The sequence below is a fragment of the Morone saxatilis genome, unplaced genomic scaffold (assembly GCF_004916995.1).
Source record: "Morone saxatilis isolate NCDOM2014 unplaced genomic scaffold, NCSU_SB_2.0 Contig2, whole genome shotgun sequence".
NCBI classification, from domain to species: domain Eukaryota; kingdom Metazoa; phylum Chordata; class Actinopteri; family Moronidae; genus Morone; species Morone saxatilis.
Genome location: NW_023339762.1, coordinates 12,119,821 through 12,141,117, shown reverse-complemented (window position 1 = coordinate 12,141,117; position 21,297 = coordinate 12,119,821). Strand labels below are relative to the sequence as shown.

General features: G+C 41.8%; 1 protein-coding gene across 1 annotated transcript; it reads left to right on the top strand.

Annotated features, from left to right (window-relative positions):
- The first annotated feature begins 79 nt into the window (after nucleotides 1–79).
- LOC118330503 (calcium-independent phospholipase A2-gamma-like) lies at nucleotides 80–20,335 on the top strand. The gene is made up of 10 exons (XM_035665052.1): nucleotides 80–221; nucleotides 527–1,839; nucleotides 2,950–3,099; nucleotides 4,257–4,408; nucleotides 4,745–4,839; nucleotides 5,836–6,007; nucleotides 6,363–6,420; nucleotides 6,755–6,946; nucleotides 15,801–15,996; nucleotides 18,328–20,335. The coding sequence occupies exons 2-10, from the start codon at nucleotides 595–597 to the stop codon at nucleotides 18,603–18,605; spliced, it is 2,538 nt and encodes an 845-aa protein (XP_035520945.1). The 5' UTR covers nucleotides 80–221; nucleotides 527–594; the 3' UTR covers nucleotides 18,606–20,335.
- The last annotated feature ends 962 nt before the right edge of the window (nucleotides 20,336–21,297 follow it).

Genomic DNA, 21,297 nt, shown 5'->3' with positions numbered 1-21,297 from the left:
CAAGCGATAAACAGCCAATTACAGAGTACATAGCGCGCCACGTGACCATTGTTTTTCTTTTGACTAACGTCATCACGTTATTCTGGAAACGGTGTCAGGTCGAATGACCGTATGTATACCTTTTATAGCGTTAGTTTTGTTTTGACGTTAACGAAGGACGGCGACTTAATACAGATAATACAGGATTCCTGGCTTTCATGATCGACGACATAAAGACACTGGTATGGTTTATGACGTTTTGTGTGGCCTTTATTAATGCTGGCGAGTTAGTTAGCTGCGGAGCTAACAGCTAGTGGCTGGTGTTGTTGTTATTCTGAGTAACGTTAGCTACAAGTTAACGCTGTTTTGTTGTCCTCTCGGCTAGGATCATTTACCAAAAGAGGTTTTACCTGTGAATAAAACTGAACAATGCTAGATTTAGGAGCAGCGTTAGTGTGTTTTTATTTCACATGTCACTTTCATCATTTTCGTGCCATTGGTTTCTTTCTGTCATGTGTACATTACTGGTTTTGTTTTTCATCGCCAGGTTAATGAAAAGGGAGAGCATAGACCTGCTATTACTTTGGATGGCACACACTATTGTGACTTGAAATAATGAGTCATAAATGGGCTCCACATTCCTGGGTGAACGTAAGCAGAGCATATCACTCGTGGCTTACAAATGCTCACAAGTCAGCAGCATCACTCCCCTTGTCTGGTACCTCTCCCTGCAGGGTTCATGTACCACAACCTTATTGCTACAAGGTCGGCTATCTCAGCTGGCGGCACATCCACCACCTGAGGATCACTGGGCGTAAAGGATGGCTCTTTAAAGCTAACCAGGTCCGACAAAGGCTTGGGCTCCACACCAGCACTCTTCATTTGAACACTTCAGCCTCACGTTGGTCCGCTGGTCTGAGCCAACACATGTCGCGGGTCAGGAACACACTGGACACAGTTTCTAAAGCTGTGAGCGGGACGCATACAGAACTTCTCTCCAGAATCGCCCGACTCAAGCCTAATGCTTTAAAGGCTGGGAAAAAAGCTGAGGCTAGCGTTGAGTTAACGCCAAAAGCTGAAGAGAATGCAGTCACACTTCACCCTGCTCCCATTAATGCTGCTCCCCCTTCTGCATCCACTACACCCAAAGCTGTATGTAACTCGTCTTCTGCCGGTCCATCTATTGCCACTACCGCTGCTACATTTGATGCCACTACCTCCGCTCACCCTCACAGTTCTTCCCAAGCGACTGCCACTGCCGCAGTTCTGACTGTGCGTGAACTCAAGGAGAAAAAGCTGAGACGCGTTGTTCCTGCGGTCAAAGCCAGTTGTGCCAGGAAGCAAGAGGAACTTAAACCACCGCCGAGCGATGCTGAGAGCAAGAACACAACTTCCAAACAAACCACGGCACTTTTCCATCCCAGCACTCTCTCAGTCAACCTGGATGAGACTTACAACTACCTTGCCCATCACATCAACTCATACTTTGGCAGCAGCGTAAAGACTCAGGACAAGAAAGTGGAAAGTGTTGACTACTCCCCTGCTCCCTCTCAGGGTCAACCAACCAGTGACCTCGTGTCAGTGTCTGATAAAACCGACTCTGCTGTTCCAGTTACACCACCTTCCTCCAGGAAGGGTTTGGGACACTACCTGTCCTACTCAGCTCCCACTGTACAAGCCTTTGTGGGAAGCTACATTGCTACCTTCGTCCCCAAGTTTAGGACAGCGGAGTCCAAAGCTGCTGCAGTGGAGGAGGAGAAGTCTGAGGATGCGCCAGTCAAACAGGCCGAGGCCACAGTTAGTAAGGAGCAGAAGGCTGCAGAGGAGAAAGCCAAGAAACTTCTGCTTCAAAGGGAGAAGGTAGGTCTTTTAAAAGCAATGTGTCGGGATAATAAAATCACAATAAGCTCATATTTTTACTGTGTTTTACTTTATGTATGTATGTATACTTTATGTAGATCTGATCATGCCTGTATCTTGTTATTGATCATAATTGTGTTCTTGTATTTCAGAAACAGATTCTATAAATATTTTTATATATATAATGTTTGAAGGAAACATGATTACCTCATCAGATAGTTCTTAGTGTCTGGTATATTATAGCAGGGTGGCTGCTCTCCACACGTTGACCGGTGTTGCTACTCTATACGTCTAATGGCAGTGTAGTGTGCTGACGTGTTTCCTGAGTTCTCGGTAATCTATGTTCAAAAATAACCCCCCTGTGGAGTTCGAGGGCCGCAGGAGGTATGCACTTTATAGTTTCTAGGCCAAGCCAAGCTTTTATGTTGTGTTGATATAAACACTGAGACATTCAGTTGCCAGGGTTGGATTGAGGTATAGTCGAGTTCTGTTGTTGCATTTCAAGTGCCAGACAAGAAATGTGTACCATCGAAGCACCAACATCTTGTTAATGGGACTGAAATGTCTGTTGACAACAGTTATTGCAGCTTCGTCACTAATCCGTTCATGATTTAACCGCCCTACACAGTTAATTGAATTTAGGGTCTGGTTTACATTTTGGCTCAATTTCAGGACCTTAGGAAGTTATTATAACCAACCAGTTTACTTTCAGATAATGGATAAATAAATGTGTTGATTACAGTACAAATCTGATACTCAATCAATAGCTGTTATAAATATTATATACAGACATGAAGCAATTCAAGATATTTGATTGGATTAGATTTTGTGGTCTGGTAATGTCCCGGGGAGTCATCAGCTTAATGTCAGTCCTACTGAGGACTGCATTAGTGTTGTTGTTACGTGTTTCTCACTTACTGCTTCTCCTTCTGATCGAGGAGGACATGAGACAAAACAATTAAACAACAATCACAAAATCAATTATTTATGTCAAATTGTAAAAAAAAATATAGAGTTGTGTTTTAAATGAGCCAGACAGGTCAGGTTTTAACAACCAGCTAATGTTTAATAGCTGGACCTCACTGGTTGCACATTTACTTTGTCTCGTAGATCATTGCCAGGGTGAGTGTGGACAATCGAACTCGGGCTCTGGTCAAGGGTCTCCACAGAGCATCAGACGTAAGAGTCTACATCAACAGGGTGGAGGACCTCAGCTACCATCTCCTGGAGTTTCCAGAGACGAGTGGTGTAGCAGTGAAGGTGAGAAACTCAACAGGCTGGCATTTTTTCTCCTTTTTTGCAGAATGTTAGCATATTGAGGCTTTGTCAGGAAATGATGCTGCTCAGCATGTCAAAAGCAACAGCTCTTATGCTGAGATTATGCTGAGACAGTGTTTCCAGCAGCATGTTTTTAATGCACACATGATGGTGTTATATGTGGCATGGATTATTAGAACAGCTGTAGCATGTTAATAATGTAGATAACGGCCTTCTGCTTGTGTTTGAGAATGTCAGCATGCCAGGGAAAATGTCAAGAGCCCAGCAACGACATGCAGACTGCATACTGCAGCTTTTATTTATGTCTCAGGCTTATCTGTGATGGTGTCAGTAATGAATTCAATGCTTACCTATTTCAATCCAAGGACACATTTACTGTTGTGAGGCCACAGTGGTGATCTGATCCACATTTGGTCTTAATGTGGTCGTAGTGTGAGGAAAAACGTTCCTCTGGCTTCACACAAACATTTATCTTATATAAATGTATAACTGATTGTGTTGGTAGTAGCTGTAAGGCATCGTGTTTTATCTACCTGTTATCATTTACTTTACATTTTACGCTGTGTAGCCAGAATGCCGGAGGCAAATTTCCATTTCGTGTAATGTAATGGACGATGCATTTTCTTATCTTATCTCAAGATTTTAAACGTGTGATCAGCCTTAAAACACCGTCACACCAATTTTTGCTCTGCTTTAATTTCAGTGAAGGTTTGATACGCAATCATTTTTTATTGCGAATGATCCCACCCTGTTTGCTTTGCTGAGTTTATCCTGATTAAACTATGACTTGCAAAATGGCAAAGCAGCCAATCTGAGAGAAACAGTGGGATCGACCTCTACATCAGGAAGCATTGATTGTTTGTGTCCTTGTTTGAGCGGCTGCATGCTGAAAGAAAACAAGCAGCAGGATAGAATCAACACAGGACACCTGGTAGTGAAAACAAATAGAGGGTAAATACAGCAGGATGTCCGATTTATTATTCTCAACTAGCAGCTTGTGTTCAGCTCGCAATTTTGGGCCCCACCGCCAGTTTGCCGTATGATGCAAGTGAAATTTGCCTCGTCCGACCACATCACGGTGGACAGATCATGTTTTTAATTTCCACCTCTGAGTGCCGCAGTATGTTTGTGTTCCACAGGAGAAAGTTATCCCGGGCCTACTGCGTTTGAAACAGGCCAGCGACCCAGGCCTGAGGGCAGCAGTGAGAGAAGCCCTTGCTCTGGTGGGCTACCATGCACCTGTTAAAGGCCGGGGCATACGGATCCTGTCCATAGATGGAGGGGGATTAAGGTACGCATTCAATTAGTTTTCTTTTCTTTATTGTAGAATATGAGTCACTGATGTCAAGTGTTTTCAAAGCAGAATAAAATAGCATTTACTGCCGTCACAACCATGTTTTAAAAAAGCAATTCACTGCTTCTGTTAGCAGCTTCAGTCTGTCAGGTAAATGTATTCTTGAGAAACGTTCAGTGAAATAGATAGAGAGTTATTTCCAATTTGTCTTTGTTATTCTAGTTGAAAAATGAATCGGCTGTCACTTTGTGGCCAATTTATGTTCTGTTGTCGTCGTCATCTATTTGATAATTTTTTTTGCGTGTATGTCTTTGTCTGACTCTGTATTTTCAGGGGGGTTCTTGCACTTCAGACCTTACACAAGCTGGAGGCACTGACTGGCAAACCCATTTACAAACTCTTTGATTATATTTGTGGTGTCAGCACAGGTACGTTGTCCTCCTTCCCTTCTTTTGTATGTGTGTGTCAGGATTATGAGAGCAGAATGCAACACTGATCACACACTGACCCATTTGTTGCGCTGCTTGTTTTGACCTCAATTTCAAAAACCCACACCGCTATAATGTTAATCCTGCTGCTTTCTACTCAAGTTAGGCCACAGTTCATTTATTTTGAGTCGTTCAAATTCTCAAATGGCTTATACAATTGTATTTATAAAATGACAGCGCTTCATTTGGTTTCAGGAATTGTCAGTAGGTGGATTCATACTTTTTCCCTGTACACAAATCACCACAAGGGGCTGCTGTGGACCCTCCTCAAACTGTCTCCATCTGTCACTTTTTGGTGTCATTTCTCAGCAGACTGAAAAGCTGCGTTTTATTTGGAGAGCACATTGGGCTTTAATCACTACCAGAAGTTTCTGTTTTTCCCCAGTTCCTATCAGTTCTCTCAGTCTTAATCTCCACCAGTTGGTGGTACTTCATCTTCACACTTAGTGAATTCTGTGTAGTGTAATTTAATCCACCTGTTAGATCAGACGATGTCCACACATATAAAACCCATCTGGACCACATCTGGCTAGTTTGATCACCCACATTATTCAAGTACACCCCATGTCTTCCCTCATAGCGCTGTGGTGGCTTGAAAATCCTGTCAAGTATCCTTAATCATGGAGAGAAAGTAGAAGTATTTGCCTATAGTGTAATATTCAATTTAATCCCATGCACTTCCTGTGGTGTATCCCAGAGCCTGTGGCGTGAGAACCACTGTCCTAGGGTGATGTCACTTATAACAGACAATTAGCCTTGAAAGTAACAGAAACGGACGGATTATCCAGGATTACTTGTTGCATTTCTAATTCCCAAAGTAATAACTGAAGCTCTTATATGTCCTGTTTTCAAAAAAAATATGATTTGTATGGTTTGTTTACCAGGGCTTCTTAGTCACTTTCCCTCTTTGAATGTTCGTATGTGTTTCTCCCTCAGGTGCTGTCCTAGGGTTCATGCTAGGTGTGTTCCAAATCCCGCTGAACGAGTGTGATGATCTTTACCGGAAGTTGGGTTCAGATGTCTTCAAGCAGAACGTCATTGTTGGCACAGTGAAGATGGGCTGGAGTCATGCTTTCTATGATAGCGAAGCCTGGGAGAACATCCTCAGGTCAGTTCCCTTCTCATTGAAGTGGTTGTGCTTAGGTAATGTGGAACCATGTTCAAAGCCCTCTTATTTCTTATGTTGAATATTTGTCATTGTCACTACATTATGAATGTAAACATACTGAAGTCAAAATGAACATCATGGCTGCTCTTTGTGTGACAGTACAGTTATTGTGTTATAATGCTCATGATCAGCAGCCATATAAAGAACACAGATTAAACACCTCAACACCTTTAAAACAGTAGAATATAACAGTAGATATGCAGTAGGATTTGGTAAAGCTTGCAGAAAGAAGTCATACTACTATCATAAATTCACTAATCCAGAAAATAACACCGTCCTATCTTCCCTTCCACAGAGAGAAAATGGGATCTCACCTCCTGGTGGAGACTTCAAGAAACCCTGAATGCCCCAAGGTGAGCGTTAGAAGACGGTCTGACTCATTCTTCCCTCTTGTTCTGTTCTGGCGCTGACCAGAGAGCCTTCGCCTCGCCTCGTTTACTTGGCTATTACAAAGGAAGCTCCTTTCTCTCTCTTCTCTTCTATCTCTGTCCTGCATACCCCTACATGACAGTGTGCAGTTCTTATGTCAGCAGATTCCTCTGAGGCTCACAGAACAGAGATGATATTAAATTGACCTGTCAGAATATCGGTCTAGATATTATGCCTGCGTTTTAGATATGTTTGGTTGTAAACTGCTGCCTCATGCTGAAAAAAAATCACGTTGTATGTCACTTCCTTTACCTGTAGGTGGCAGCGGTGAGCACCATTGTGAACCGGGGCGCTCTGAAGGCCTATGTGTTCAGGAACTACAACACGCTGCCCGGGGTGCGCTCTTACTACCTGGGGGGCTGCCAGCACCAGCTCTGGCAGGCCATCCGTGCCACATCAGCAGCCCCTGGGTATTTCCAGGAGTTCAAACTGGGCAATGATCTCCACCAGGTCAGTCCCACTCACAACCGTAACCGGTCAGCACTGGTCATGATGAACCAGTGCACAATTTATCTGCACTAGTGCCAATCAACTATTGATCTCTTTTATTGTATTTTTTTTTCCTCTAACCCAATTAATGCAACACCAAGCTCAACACAATGTTTGATACTCTACACTGTGAAGACACAAAATGAAAATGGGAGTCTTATGTCTGTGTTGCTTTTCGTGATAATTTCTTTCATTTATTTATCCAATGAATAGTCAAGCCCCTTAAATGTTTCACTTTTTGACCCATAACTCGAGAGGGTTATATTGTAAGTATTGGTAAAAAACACACACATTTTTTATCTTGTTCTATAAAACTGTTAAACGGTTTGGCCACGATGAAATGCAAAAGTCCAAACAAGCGCCGCATTCACCGCATATATTTACACATCTTGTGACAATTTAACTGCAATCCTCTGCTACAGTAATACAAGGCTTATTGTTGGCTGGCAGGATTTAAATGCCCTGTACGGTCAGTGTTGACGGTGAGTTTGAAGGATTTCGAGAAGCGTAATGAGAAAAATCCCCCGCACAGCAAGTGAGAGGGAGGAACTGCATTTCCGTCCTGTCAGTGTTTATTTCCAGTCAGTTACATTTTGACAGCAGAGTGAGGAGTGGAGTCGCAGTGAGACACACTTAAATCCATCTGCACTAAACAGATATGCATTAGCCATCCGTAACATAACAAACCGCCAGCGCACTCTACCATTTCACTGATCAATACGTATGGCTACCCTGTTTGCTTTTACCTTTTCAGCAAAGGCTTACTCAGTAAAGAGCACAGAAGAAATAAGGATCCACGAGTAGAGAATGAATAAGTGTAAATTTTGTTTTGTGTTCAGAACAGAAGTAAGTAATAATATATATATATATATATTTAAAGCACAAATGAAAACATAGATGCGTGTCATTACGCTCCTCTTCTGTTTGAGAATTCAGTTGATGTAGCCTGTGTTTGTTTGCCCACGTCAATATCTCCTTGAACTGACCTTTAAAACACAGTTGTGGCGTAAAGACAGACAAACTCAGCGTAGACACAGCACACGTGAATGAGCATGTGTTTGCATCAAAGGCAATATCCCGTGTCGGCACGCTCCTACACTCTTAATTGGAAGCTGTGTTAGTTGTGTAGGTGAATGGGGAAGTTCAGGGGGGAGAATGAAAGAGACTGGTTGATGAAAACCCATCTGTGGTGGGAGATTTCCCCAGCTTGCCGTCTAGCAGGTCTCCCCCTACTCTGAGATGCATAAATTAGCCCAATGCAGCGCTTCCTTCATCACACACCACTGTCTGACTGCTACATCTGCCTTGTTAGAATGAAAAGACAGACAATCTAATTATGGAACTGCTTTTCCAAACTCTGTTAACTGCCAGCAGGAAACCTCATACTGTGAGGAGATGAGACACCATCAGTAGTTTAATATATTTAACACTTTTGACGTGAAATCAGTTTATATATTTATTATTATTATCTGAGGACATATTATTTTCATTTTATTTCTGTCAAGTGAAAAACTGAATGAAATGAGAAAAAGACAGCTGCAGTCCTGTAACAAGTACTTTTCTTGCCCATCTCATGTTTTTCTCAGGCTAATAAATCTTTAGAGAATATTTTAAGGTGTTTTGCCTTGACTGGCAATTCCTGTGTGATTTGAGCTTTTGCTCATTTGTTCCAATTTCTATCCCTTTTTATTTTTGGACCCGTTTTTACCTGTGGTCACCTTGACTGAAGATATTCCACTGGTGTTTTGCTGCTTCAAATAACATCCCTAAGTTTTTAACATCAGAACATTAGTATTAACTATTAACTATAAACTTCTACATATTGTAAAAAGTAGAGTTTCCAGAGAGTCCAAATTAGTGCAAACGTTCAAATTACCCGAAGAGGTAAGAACAGAAGAAGAATAGGCACCTTATATGTGAAACAGAATTTCTGTGTTTTACTCACGAGTCTTTACAGCTTATTATTTCCCTCTGCCAGCTGCCAGAAATAAACACATTTATTTCCTTATTTAAGATCTTCTTCAGTCAAAAGAAATCACAAACTTATGAAAGACATAAAAAAGATGGAAATGAAAGTATTGACCAAGACTGTGAAATTTAATTTCATCGATGTTTACAGAAGCATCCTTTGTTCCTTTTATTTAGAAAAATTTAATTTATAAAGAGATGCTGATTTTAAAATAATAACTCATTTTCAGTGATAATGCAAATACTAATTTGCTAAAACTAATTTAAACCAAGATGAAAACACATAATAAATGTTTTTAAACATGATTGGTGTGTAATAGGATAAAGTCAAGCACAGCATTTATAATACGTTTTCCTGTGAACCTGGCCAGCTTCAAATTGCCACCCAGCCTGATGGCTTTATTTACTGGCTACTTGAGCCACTGAAACGAGTCGTGAGCATAACATTCTGCCTGTGTGATGTCGGGATTCCCTGGAGAGAGAGTCATCTCGCTCTTCTCCACAAACGCCCACAGAGCTTTCCACTTAATTCAGGCCCCAAAGACAATCATCCTTTTGTACGAATGAGCTCAGGAGTCACCATGCCATGTGCTGAACGAAATGCCGGAATTCTCAAGCAGCTTTTCAAGAAAGTTGTGATTGTTCGTTGATGTTTCTGGGATTGTGCAGGCGGGAATGAATGATCTGACGGAGCCAGATTCAGACTGGTAACGCAGGGGAAATTGTAACTTGGAGCGAGACCTTTGAAGCAGAGCAGCCATGGTTTTATCAAAGCCTCACATTTGCTACCACAGCCATGGAGAGGATGCCTTAGTGTGTGTGTGTGTGTGGGGGGGGGGGGATAGAGGCAATGAAGAGGGGGAGGTTCCACATTAAAGCTTTCTCAGTTATCTCTGCGCTAAAGAACACAGAAGTAGAAGACGTCAGACAGACAATGGATGCCAGGGCATGCATGGAATGGTGAGGAGGGCCCGATTTTTTCCGCCTAGTTGCCATGGTGTCTCCTGAGGCGATTGAGAGGAATGGGAGCTTGTTTTGTGCCCACCTCTGCCAGCATTTGATGGGAGGCATTGGATCAGTGGGCCACCAACCCCAGTGCGAGCTCTTGAGAGCCCCAACATGGCACAATGCTCAACAGAAAGACTTCACGCCGTCTGAAATGGAGTAGGTCACGTCAGCACTCCCATACTTTTTGTCGCTAATGAATGACACAGGGAATGAGTCATAAATGAATCTCAGAAGTCATTAAATGTGGCAGCTTTGGCTAAAGAAATCAGGCTCTGTGTAAGAAAAGAGGAGGAAGAGGCAGAGGGTCTCACATATTAACTGCCATTCAGTGCAGTTCAAGAAATCATAACCTTTTGTATCACCTTTTCCCCCTCTCAAAGCTTTTCCTTGTAAAGGCCACTGGTGGTGAAGTTATTGATCATAAATTACCTGCTCAGCAGCACCGCAGTGCTTCTCAGATGAGGCAGAGGAAAGGATAGGTGGTGGATTCAGGGAGGCGACAGAGAGTGTAAATCTGAGCTTGTCGCCCCTTCTTCCTCCGAGCCCTCTCCTCCTGTGTTAAGCCCCAGGAGTTCAGCCTGTAGGCTGTTGGAGGATGGAGCTCAGACTTGTGAGCTTCCTCCTCCCAGATTCAGGATCTTTGTCCCGTGAGTATAAATGGGCACAAATGGATTCGCTCATTGTCACTTTACCTCTGTTTCCTCCATTAACTGACTAGTCTTTTTACTCTGTTGTATACATATGCATTCCCACTTGATTGCACAGGCACACTTGTTTGGGGATTAGGCCAGTTCACTGATTATTTGAACTGACTTCTGTGTGAAAGCTTTTCCTCATCTTCCTCTGTCTCTAAACCCTTTGCCTTTTCACAGTGCACCACACTCTGCAGGCTTCTCACTGCAGTGGCTCCAGATGAGATTTCTTGAAATAAATCACAGTTTTGAAGGTTGCATTACGACGTATTGATATGCAAGTGTGTGTTTGTGTTCAGTCACCTGTCCTGTGCAGCAGGGAAATTAGCTTTAAATTCCCCAGCAGATTACTTATTATGATGGACAGAGGAATTACGCTTTCTAATATGAAGTTGTCAAATATAAAGCCCCAAGGAACCTAGACTGAGCAAACATGAGGGAGGGGGTTCTGCATCCATTTATATCACTGCAGGAATTGTCACAGTTTAATCTGAATGGATACAGCCGGCAGGGATGATTCATTGTTTCAATACTGTCTGCACGTGTGTGGTCACTGAATGTGTGGGAAAAGGTAACAGTGAACAGTAGATCTCAATTTATTTGCCTGCCCTGGGGCAAAGTTGGCACTCACACAGATGGGTCCCCGCTCTATTGACAGCCTGGGAAGATGACTTGAACCTCAATGCGACCTTTGGGGCCTATAAAGCGAAAAAGGCAAAGAAGAGAACTGGTTGGCGTAATCACATAATACGGCATGAAGGCCTCTGACCTGACCTGGCTGCCATTTAAGAGTGGCACTCAGCACACGAACACTGTTGTCATTCTCATCCTCACATCCTGACAGTGGTGCCTTTTCTTGGAAGCCATTTGCGCAATTAGTTTTACTCAATGAGCAGATTTATTTTTCTGATTGCAAAGAGAGCGACTGAGAGAGCTTGATTTTATGTGCAGACAGGGTGGATTGATTCTGAATATTTAGAAGTATTGAGACTACACAACAGCAGTTTTTTATAGCAGCCTAATTATCTGCTATATCGATTGAATGAACATCTCTGGAAAACAGTCTGGTTATTGTGACAGGCATAATCAGATGTCCATGGCTTATGTAATGCTTCCCTAATTAATCATTGGAGAGAGAAGGGAGCCTGAATGGCAGGGCCTCCGTAATAAAACACGACAGAGCTCAGTGCCCCTCAGTCCAGCCCTGTCAAACAGGCCAAAGAAGAACTCTTAATGACTACAGCTGCTCATTGGGACTGCGATGTGAATGCTGCACCACATGTGTGTCGAAGGCTCACCTCGTTTAGATTGAAGCATGCGCTCTGTTCTCTTCTGTGTTGTGACCGCACAGCGTTGAAGTTTACCCACGGGTTAGAGAGATACTGAGGCACACAGGCTGAATGTAGAGGATGAAGTTCACTGTCTCAGCTAATGGGAGCTGACATACACTGAGGCGTGAAATGACTTTTACTGATCCTGACGATAGCACCTCTTTCCTATTCAAATCAGCTCTCCCCCTCTAAGACAGCTTTAACTGGCACAATGAAGATAAGCTCCAAAAAGTTAATGACAGCAGAGACATTTCAAACAGCAATGCAAGGGACTTGTAAGTTGTGCATGTCTTGATTTTGTTTATTTATCACAGCTCAGATCATCTCAGTAGTTTTACTTCCAAATGCGCTGTAAGAATTGTGTTGCTGTTTTCTTTTTAAAGGCACATTTCAGTTTAATTGGCCATCTGAAGAATTGAAACATGCTCCCATAGGTGTAGGAGCTCTAATTAGTTGAAAACATGCTTTATTTGAGCTGCAGGAAAATGAGGAGCTGATGTGTGAATCAGCTATTAGACCCTGAAGGGCAAAGACGAGGCCAAGAGAGCTGTGATCATCTGGAGTTTTAACAAACAGGCTCTACCGGAATCAAAGAAAGCATTAAGCCTTTCAGGAAGGCTCAACCTCACTATTTCAAAATTCAGTTTCCATTAAACTTCTGTCAGATGGTCACAACTGACAGGGCTGTACTCTCTTAGGACATTATCCGTTGACACATGGCACGTTTTTTTTTTTTTTTTTCACAGTGAGATTGAGTCTTTGTAAGTCTGAGCAGCATTACAGCTCTAAATCCTCATAAATTCAAGTGACCTTTGCCTTGCGTCATGCTGCGTGTTTGACAGACAGCTTGAGTTTGGCCATTTTGTATGCAAAGCTCATTTATAGTTTGTTCTAAGTAGATCATTGTTTCTTACTTAACTCTTCATTCAAATATGCCCTGGCCTCAACAACTCTTATGTGACAATGTGGCAGTGGGCCAAGTATAGATATCTCAGTGAAAAGTGTCTTTAAAGAGCCCCAGCTCTTCCACTGCAGCCTCGGTATCTGCCAAACTGTACTCAGTGTACCATCTTCCTCAAGGAACCTTGTTTGTTCATGACAGTTGTGGAAGGAGATGACTGATGCGAAATATCTTCTGAATTACTGATTCCTTCAAAAAGTTTCGAGTGCCACACACAAAGAAAACCCACCCGTCTTCCAGTGGCACCACAAAGCTTCCTCACTGCCAAAAAAACCAGACTTTCCTTAAAAGCCTCAGCTATGTTCACCAGCACTGAATTGCCCAAGCAGGTGCACTGAAATAGAGACAAGTTATAGCATTCAACTCCAAGCTCACAAGAGTATTGTGCAGTTTGCCTCTAATGTTACATGCCTTGGCTCTGTGTGCAAGGCCGGCCACTGTGCTTGTGAAACTTGCCCCAAGCTACGAGCACAAAGAACCCATGACTGGACCCAGACTGTTGCCATAATTGCCGCTGAGTTCAGAAAATGGAGCCTCTCACAGTGGTGTGAGTGATAAGAAAACTGCTTAGTTGTTTTGTTTCCAGCTGGGTTCGTCTGGTGCCCGTGACAGCGCATGTCCCTCTAAGTCTCCATTAGGAGCAACTCCAATCCAGGCATTTCTCCCTTTTCTGTGATTCATTTCTTGGTCTGCCAGACACCCTGCTGGTGCATAATGACGTGCTTTGGACAAACGACTGCCTCAGCAGTTCTTCCTCGCTTTGTGGCAGAGTGAAACCCGCTTTGTGTGACTTCCATCTCAGCCAGTGAGATGGATCTGAGGCTCTGAGTAATAACTAACAACAATGTTTTAAATGATAAATACATTTTTGCATTATCATAACAGATTACTTCTTTCAAATCCTAGAAAGTTCCTCTATTAGACCGTGTGGTGAAATTGTTTTCATGCGAGCAGTTCTGCCTGCTGTCAGTCCGTCGGGCCACCAGTTTGGCCACTATTTCGATATTTTGACTGATATTCATGGTCCCCAGAGGATGATTCTCAATCATTTTGTTGATGCCCTGACTTAAAATAAATAAATAACTATTAGATGGATTTTCATGCCATTCGATACACATTCATAGTGCCCAAAGGATGACTCTTTACGTCTTTGGTGATCCCCTGACTTTTCATCTAGCACCGTCAGCAGATTAAAGTCTACTTTTATTTAGTGACATATCTCAGCATCTACTAAAGAGATTGGCACAACATTTGGTCCAGTTATTCATGTTCCCCTCCTGAATTGTAATGACTGTTGTGCTCCTTTAACTTTTCATCTGGTGCCATCATAAGTCAGAATTTGAATGTAGTATCCAACATATGTTTGCAATTAGTGATTATATTCATCATAGATTAATCCTATTTGATGTTTGTCTGTAAAATGTCAGAAAATGGTGAAAAATGAGCATCACAAATTCCCAAAGCCCGAGGCCCAACATCTTCAACAACAATCCAAACCCCAATATTCAGTTTACTATTATAGAAGACTAAAGAAACCAGATACTTTTGGTATTCCTTCTTAAAAAACATTAACTAAAAATTATGACTTGATTATCAAAATGGTTAAAGATTAATTTGCTGTCTAATCAACTAGTTGTCAGTCCAATACTTTGATTTATGACCCAATTCCTGCAAAGCTAAGGACATTTCCATCAGTGAACAGTTGTGAACATAATAAACATTATACTTGCTAAACATAAGCATGTTAGCATTGTCATTGTGAGCATGTTAGCATGCTGACTCTAGCATTTAGCCCAAAACCGCAAGTGTGTCTGCTGATTATTAGTCTTTTTGACTGTTGTCTAATTCCTAATTAATTCCCTTTAGGGGCTTGTTTTGCTGAATTTCTTGTAATTTATCAATGTCAAAGTAATTCATTCACATCTGCGAACATGGGAGCTATTACTTGATGCAGTGCCCGCAGTCTGGCTTCAACAGCCAACTCCCTTTGCGGTTCTATTTTCCTGGTTTTTGGATTGATGATACTATTTCTCACTTCAGCTTCCTGGATGATTAGCAGACCTTTGCCTTGGTCGGCAGCCCTCATATTTCCCATCACACCGTGCGCTCCTGCAGATTTGTAGAGAATTGTTGTTAGGCTGCGACGCTGCTGCAGTGTGCTGAATAGATGGGTTGTTCCCTCCCCTCTGCTCCCCAAGGCTCAGTGTGTTTGAATCCATGTGACATATGCTGTCAGAAACACGTACCCACATTATTATATTCATTGACTCTAAGCAGGCATGAGCTTTCGATCAAACATACACATACATACACACAGTCCCATAAACAAGCACTCTTCCCTCTAGTGTGTCCCTAGACACTTGGGGCCCAGAGGCTCTCACCCCCCAGCCTGGCCTCTTTAATGAGGACTGGCCCCTGTGTGTTTGATCCTGCTGCCAGCCCACAGCCCCGCGGCCCCTCAGCCTCATGCCTATTCAAGAATCCCCACAGCCTCTCCAGTTACTCCCCCATTGCCCTGGGTACACTATGGATCCAAAGCAAAAAGCACTCCTGGGCGGTTATTCGATATCAAAGCCAGCCTGACTGAAACTGTGAGGGACGAAGAAAGAAAACACACAAGAAAACAACAGCTTTGTAGACTTACAAGCAGATCTGTAACTGCACATTGATCTGTTCTTTTTGTTCCTCAGATGTTCTTCAAAAATGTCATCTATTGACTGTTAAAATCTATGAAAGGTTTTGCAGTTTCAAATGCCAAATAATTGGTTTCGCCGACTGTGGTCTTGGCATAAAAAAAACATTCATTGTCTGTAAATGGAATCTCTAACGTGTCACTTCCTCTGTTTTGTGCACAGGATGGAGGACTGCTCATTAACAACCCAACAGCACTGGCTATCCATGAGTGCAAGTGTTTGTGGCCTAACACACCCTTGGAGTGTGTGGTCTCACTTGGTACGGGCCGCTTTGAAACTCCTGGCAAAAACAGCACCTCCTACACAAGCCTGAAAACCAAACTCACCAATGTGATCAGCAGTGCCACAGACACTGAGGGTAAGTGACACAGTTAAAGGTGCATTATGCAAATCTAGAGTTTAGTTTTCAAGGTTCCTGAGATATTAACTTTTTTATGATTTGGCACCATACAAATAATTTAATAATAATAATATTTTTTAAATAGCTCCACAGCGGTTTACAAAATAATATAAACACTGAAGCACTTAAAGGGACACCCCACCAAGTTGTATAATGGCTTCTGTAGCTCTGCAGGGAAAATGACCTTGAAGATATCCTTGGATCTATCGAGATTGAAGACTACAAATTCATAATAGAAAGATTGTGTTGGAGTTGTAGAGTTTGAAAGGTGTGTGGGTTTATAAAAAATGCAATTTGTTGCATTATGGAAAGTGTAGGATCCATCAATTTTTGGAGCTTGACTCATACTAGAGACTAAAAATCAGGATGACTCAGCCTCTGCACCTTTAATTTTGACCACTCTTTTATATAATTTGTTTCCTGTTAGTGCCCCAACTTTATCATAGAAGTGCAAATAATAAATATCCTTTAATCACAATTATAAATGAAATAATTTGTGATTTATTTGATTTGATTGACTATAAAAGAGGTCTGGCACGCAGACATTTTTATATGGGAGCTTTCAAAGCAATTCCACTGGCACAATGTCAAAAACATGTGTTTTTTCCAAACTCTACTTAATATTTCAGGGAAAAACTGTGCCAGAAATCATGACATCACATGCCAGACACAGGCAAGCTGCATCAACAAAAAGGGAACACCAACAGATAGCAACAGAGCATTGTGTGTGTGTATATATACAGTATATGTGGATGGATGGGTGGAAATAGATGATATGCAGCCTGATTAGTTGTGTTTATGTTATTATACTTGAATTGATCACATCCTCCGTTTCTGTGTCATTTCTGAGGGAAGGAATCAGGTTTTGATGTCACCAGGTTGGAAAATACTGCACTGCAGGTTGACTGTGTTCTGGATACTTCCCATTGTGGCCCTCTGTAGTGGCAACTTCTTCCTTCTCCTTATCACCTCTGGACATGGGCACCTCTGCTGTGCCTAAATTTGGCTCGGTCCCCTCCCTGTTGCTGCTGCCGTGGTGCAGTGTGTGACCTAGATGCTTCTCTGCACTTGTTCCTCCTGTATTTGGGATTAAGCTCTCCCCAGCTCTCCAGCAGGCTTTGTTATTTAGAAACAGGAGATTAGCAAGAGTGTTTATCACAGATTTTCTCTTTTTCAAAAGCTTCCCTCCTGTCCTAGTGTTCACAAGCGTCCTGTTTTGTCTTAGGTGTATCAGTAGAGCCTCAGTTTGTTGTTGTGGGCAGATAAGGCTGATTTCCTGGGGTTTGAGATGTAAACAAAGCTCCTAATGGAACTGGCTCACATAAAAACTCAGTCATGTTAAGCAGACCACAAATTTGGTTCTCCATAAGGTGGAGCTGCAGATTTACGCCTTTTTCCTACAGGCCAGGGAAATAAGAACTGACGCAACTTTACCTCTCATGTTATAAGTTATATATGTTATATATTATTCTCCTAAACAGCCCGGGAAAAACACGTTTAGTTTCTGTACAGTTGCTAGCATTGTGCTTTGCATTGAGCTGGGACAAACTGTCTGCCATCCACAGGACTAAATGTTAGAAAAAGAGTGAATTATAATAGGATAGAAAAACATATTTTATCTCTAGAGTTAAAATTAATAACATATTGTGTATTCAACAAGCAAGGTTGTCTCCTCAGGAAGTTTGTAGTTGCACTTATCTTACATTTTCTCTTCAGTGTGTAACTTTTCAAAATGCGATAATGGAATACAGTACATTGACTGGTTGTACAAATGCGAGAAATAAAAGTCAATAAGTATCTCCAAATAACCTTTTAGATACATTACTCCTTGTAGAGCTTTCCTCCACAGCCTCAAAGGCAGCTAGTTGTAATATAATTCGTGTCTGGTCTCCTGAACCACTGTGGGAACGCAGACGGAAACAACTGCCGTCACCTTTTTGGATCCTTCAGGCATATTTACCCTGTTATTGCAACCCGTTGCCTGTTTGTAGGCATATGTACGCTGTTGATTTTAACTCGCTCAGACGTAGCATTTGAAAACAACCGTGACCGACAAGCCAGACATTTTCTCCTGGTATCACCTCGCACTCTCAGCCTTGGGTGCTTACTTTGTAACATGCTGCCACAGTGCTGACAGACAAGTTGTGACTTTACATGCCCTTTTCACTCTTAACACAATATTTGAATGTTTGTACATACTGTTACAATTAGGAAGTTAATTGTGTGTTTATGATTTGGTCATTTTTGTTTTCTGCGCGGCCTCACTCTCACCTCTCTTCCTCCCTCCAGAGGTTCACGCCATGCTTGACGCCTTCCTCCCTCCTGACACTTATTTCCGTTTCAACCCCTACATGAGCGAAGACATCTCCATGGATGAAAACCGGCACGAGAAGCTCAACTTGCTGCAGGCTGAAGGCGTCCGTTATCTTGAGAGGAACGAGGAGAAGCTGAAGAAGGTCACTCGCATTCTCAGCCGAGAGAAAAGCTCCGTCCAGAGAATGACAGAGTGGGCCAAGCTCAGGGCTGACATGTTTAACGGTTCTTCCCTCTACTCATCTAAGCTCTAGATCCAACACAAGCCACCTTTACCTCATGAGGAAACTCTTTCCTTATTCTAAATTGCCTAGAATATGTCATGTTACCATGCTTGGTGCTTTAAAGCTGCTGACTTCTTGACCTGTAGCTCTGCATAAACGTTATATAAACGCACAAGTAGGTAATACTGTATATTCAACATGCCAAACACTACCTTCCTTGTCACTCATACTTGCATTACGGCAGCACTCGACCTAGCAGTCGTTATGTTGAGAAGATGTGTCAAATAACAGCTTTGCTAGCAAATGCGTCTTGAATAGTTCTACATTTTTGGAAATATGTTTATTTGTTAGATGAGAAAATCAGCACCACATACCGCTAGCAGCCAGTTAGCTTAGCTTAGCATAAGAGCCTGGCTCTGCCCAAATGCAACAAAATCTACCATACTGGTTTCCTATTTCCAGACTTTGTGCTAAGCTAAACTAACCAGCTGCTGACCCTACCATGCAGATATGACATTGATATTGATCTTCTCATCTACCTTCCAGCAGGAAAGCAAATAAACATTTTTCCTAAAACGTAAAATGATTCCTTTAAAAACCGAATACTGTTCTAAAGTAGTCAGACTTTTGGACTGTTTTACCTTTTTACCCATTTACTTTCCTTTCAAAGATGTGTGGTTATGACAACCAGCATATCCTCGCAAACCTGTGTTTGTACTTTTACAGAAAAATATGTAGATTGGATATACAGTATGTGCTATTGAAATGCAGTATTTGTTGAGCTAAGCTAACACTATAAAACAGTAATGTAAAGAAATGAAAAAATGAAAAAAAATCTTATCTTATTCTTATTTTTGTATTCAATGGTCTAACCAAGGTCAGTTTGAGCACCTAATGCAAGTGACATTTCTCAGTTGTAATAACTCAAATTTGCACATTTAATAATGCAGCTACTGATCAACTGTACAATTGTATACTGATTATAGTGACATTGGTACACACCTCAAGCATTACAGTATTGCTTATGTCGTATGTAAATGCATGTTATATATAAGATTTTACACACAAAGACCAGTCAATATCTAGTAGTGTAAGATGCAAAGATTTAGCCTAATATTTCATTGTAAAATACCTACAGTATAATGATTATTAATAATGATTAAATATGAATAGCAGTAAGTATTCAAATGGAGCCTCGCTGTCATAAGGATGTGACTTTTATGTATAGTTTTACCCTCAGAGTATTTTAAGTTCACTTGTTTCAAGCGCTTTTATCATTGTGGGCTTGATTGTTTGGTTTTATGGATTCCCCACAGGCTGTACGCACATTTTCTGCTCCATCTTCAGTGTGCCCTCTTTCCCTTTGATGCCTCTTCTCAAAAGCTTCTTTCACCCATTCTACCTTGAAGTGCTGTGTTTTAGTCCCCACTCTGCTACACTGTAATGCTTGTAAAGAATTGTGCAACTTTTAGCTGAAGGACTGCTTTAAAACAGATTGCTGCATATTGATTTGTCATGGCTGAAAAATATCTTAATGACATGCACTGCTAGGAAAAATTGCACTGCAGACGCTCATTTCCATGCCTCCCCTGGTCAAGTACTGTATAACTGATTCAACAATGTGTTGGGTCACTCCCAGAGGACCTGAGGTAAAATGGACACAGATATTACTCAGATTAATGTAATTCCACTGTTCTCCTGTTCGTCCAGTGTAAGACTGTTTGAGAGTGTATGTAATTAAAACCCATCACTGAACCTCACTGCTTCTTGCCTCCTAATTATATGAAGATTAGGTGATTGTGATCTGAGGAAAGCTGCTGGGGATCATCTCGGAAAAGTAGGGACGTGCGGATGGATATTATGTCGGTAACTTGTACTCACAACTGCTTCATTATTCCAACAGAGATCTGGACTGATATGCACCTTCACCTTCTCGGTTCAATTTGATTAGCTGCACATTCGAAGTCATAACATTACAAATGCCGACACATCTAGAACTGCCAGTGGACATTTTCCTTCCAACTCAAACATATGTTGCTTTTTTTGTAAGTAAAGTAAAGGTAGGGCTGTATTTTTTTTTTTTTTTCAGGGCAAGGTAATTTGAAGGCCCTTCCCTGAGCTGCCTGTCATAAAAGAGAGGAAGGTGAGATGAGATGACTGTGCAAGGCTGTGCTCAGGCACCTGAGTAACAGCCCCGGCCACTGATGGATTGCATTTCCCTCCAGCATAAACACTGTGCACTGACACAGCTTTCCACCAACTGCTTACACGCATGAAAACACAGCGATGGTCGCAGAAGGCAGAGGACACAACAAACATGCATCAACGGTAGTCTGAGGGGGAAGTGATACAGATATTATACACATAGATCTCATATATTGTTTTAATTGGCTTTTACACAGAAAATAAAAGGAGATTCATATTTTTAGAACAAATAGAAATTAAATTATTGAGCAGATCTAAATACAGTATGTGATAAAGTGCTATCTCTGCCTTTACAGATTTCAAACTGAATTCCCACTGTGTGGCACCCTCATGATCATACACTGAACCCTGTTATCTGAAGATGTTTGTTTGATTGTTCACTCAGAGAACATCTTAAGAGATCTGAGCTGGCTGATTCAGCTATTTCGGTTTATAGCCAGGAATACCAGATAACTGAGAATAACACTATCACTGCCTGATGCAAAGTCTTGATCTCATCTTAGACTATTTTTCAAGG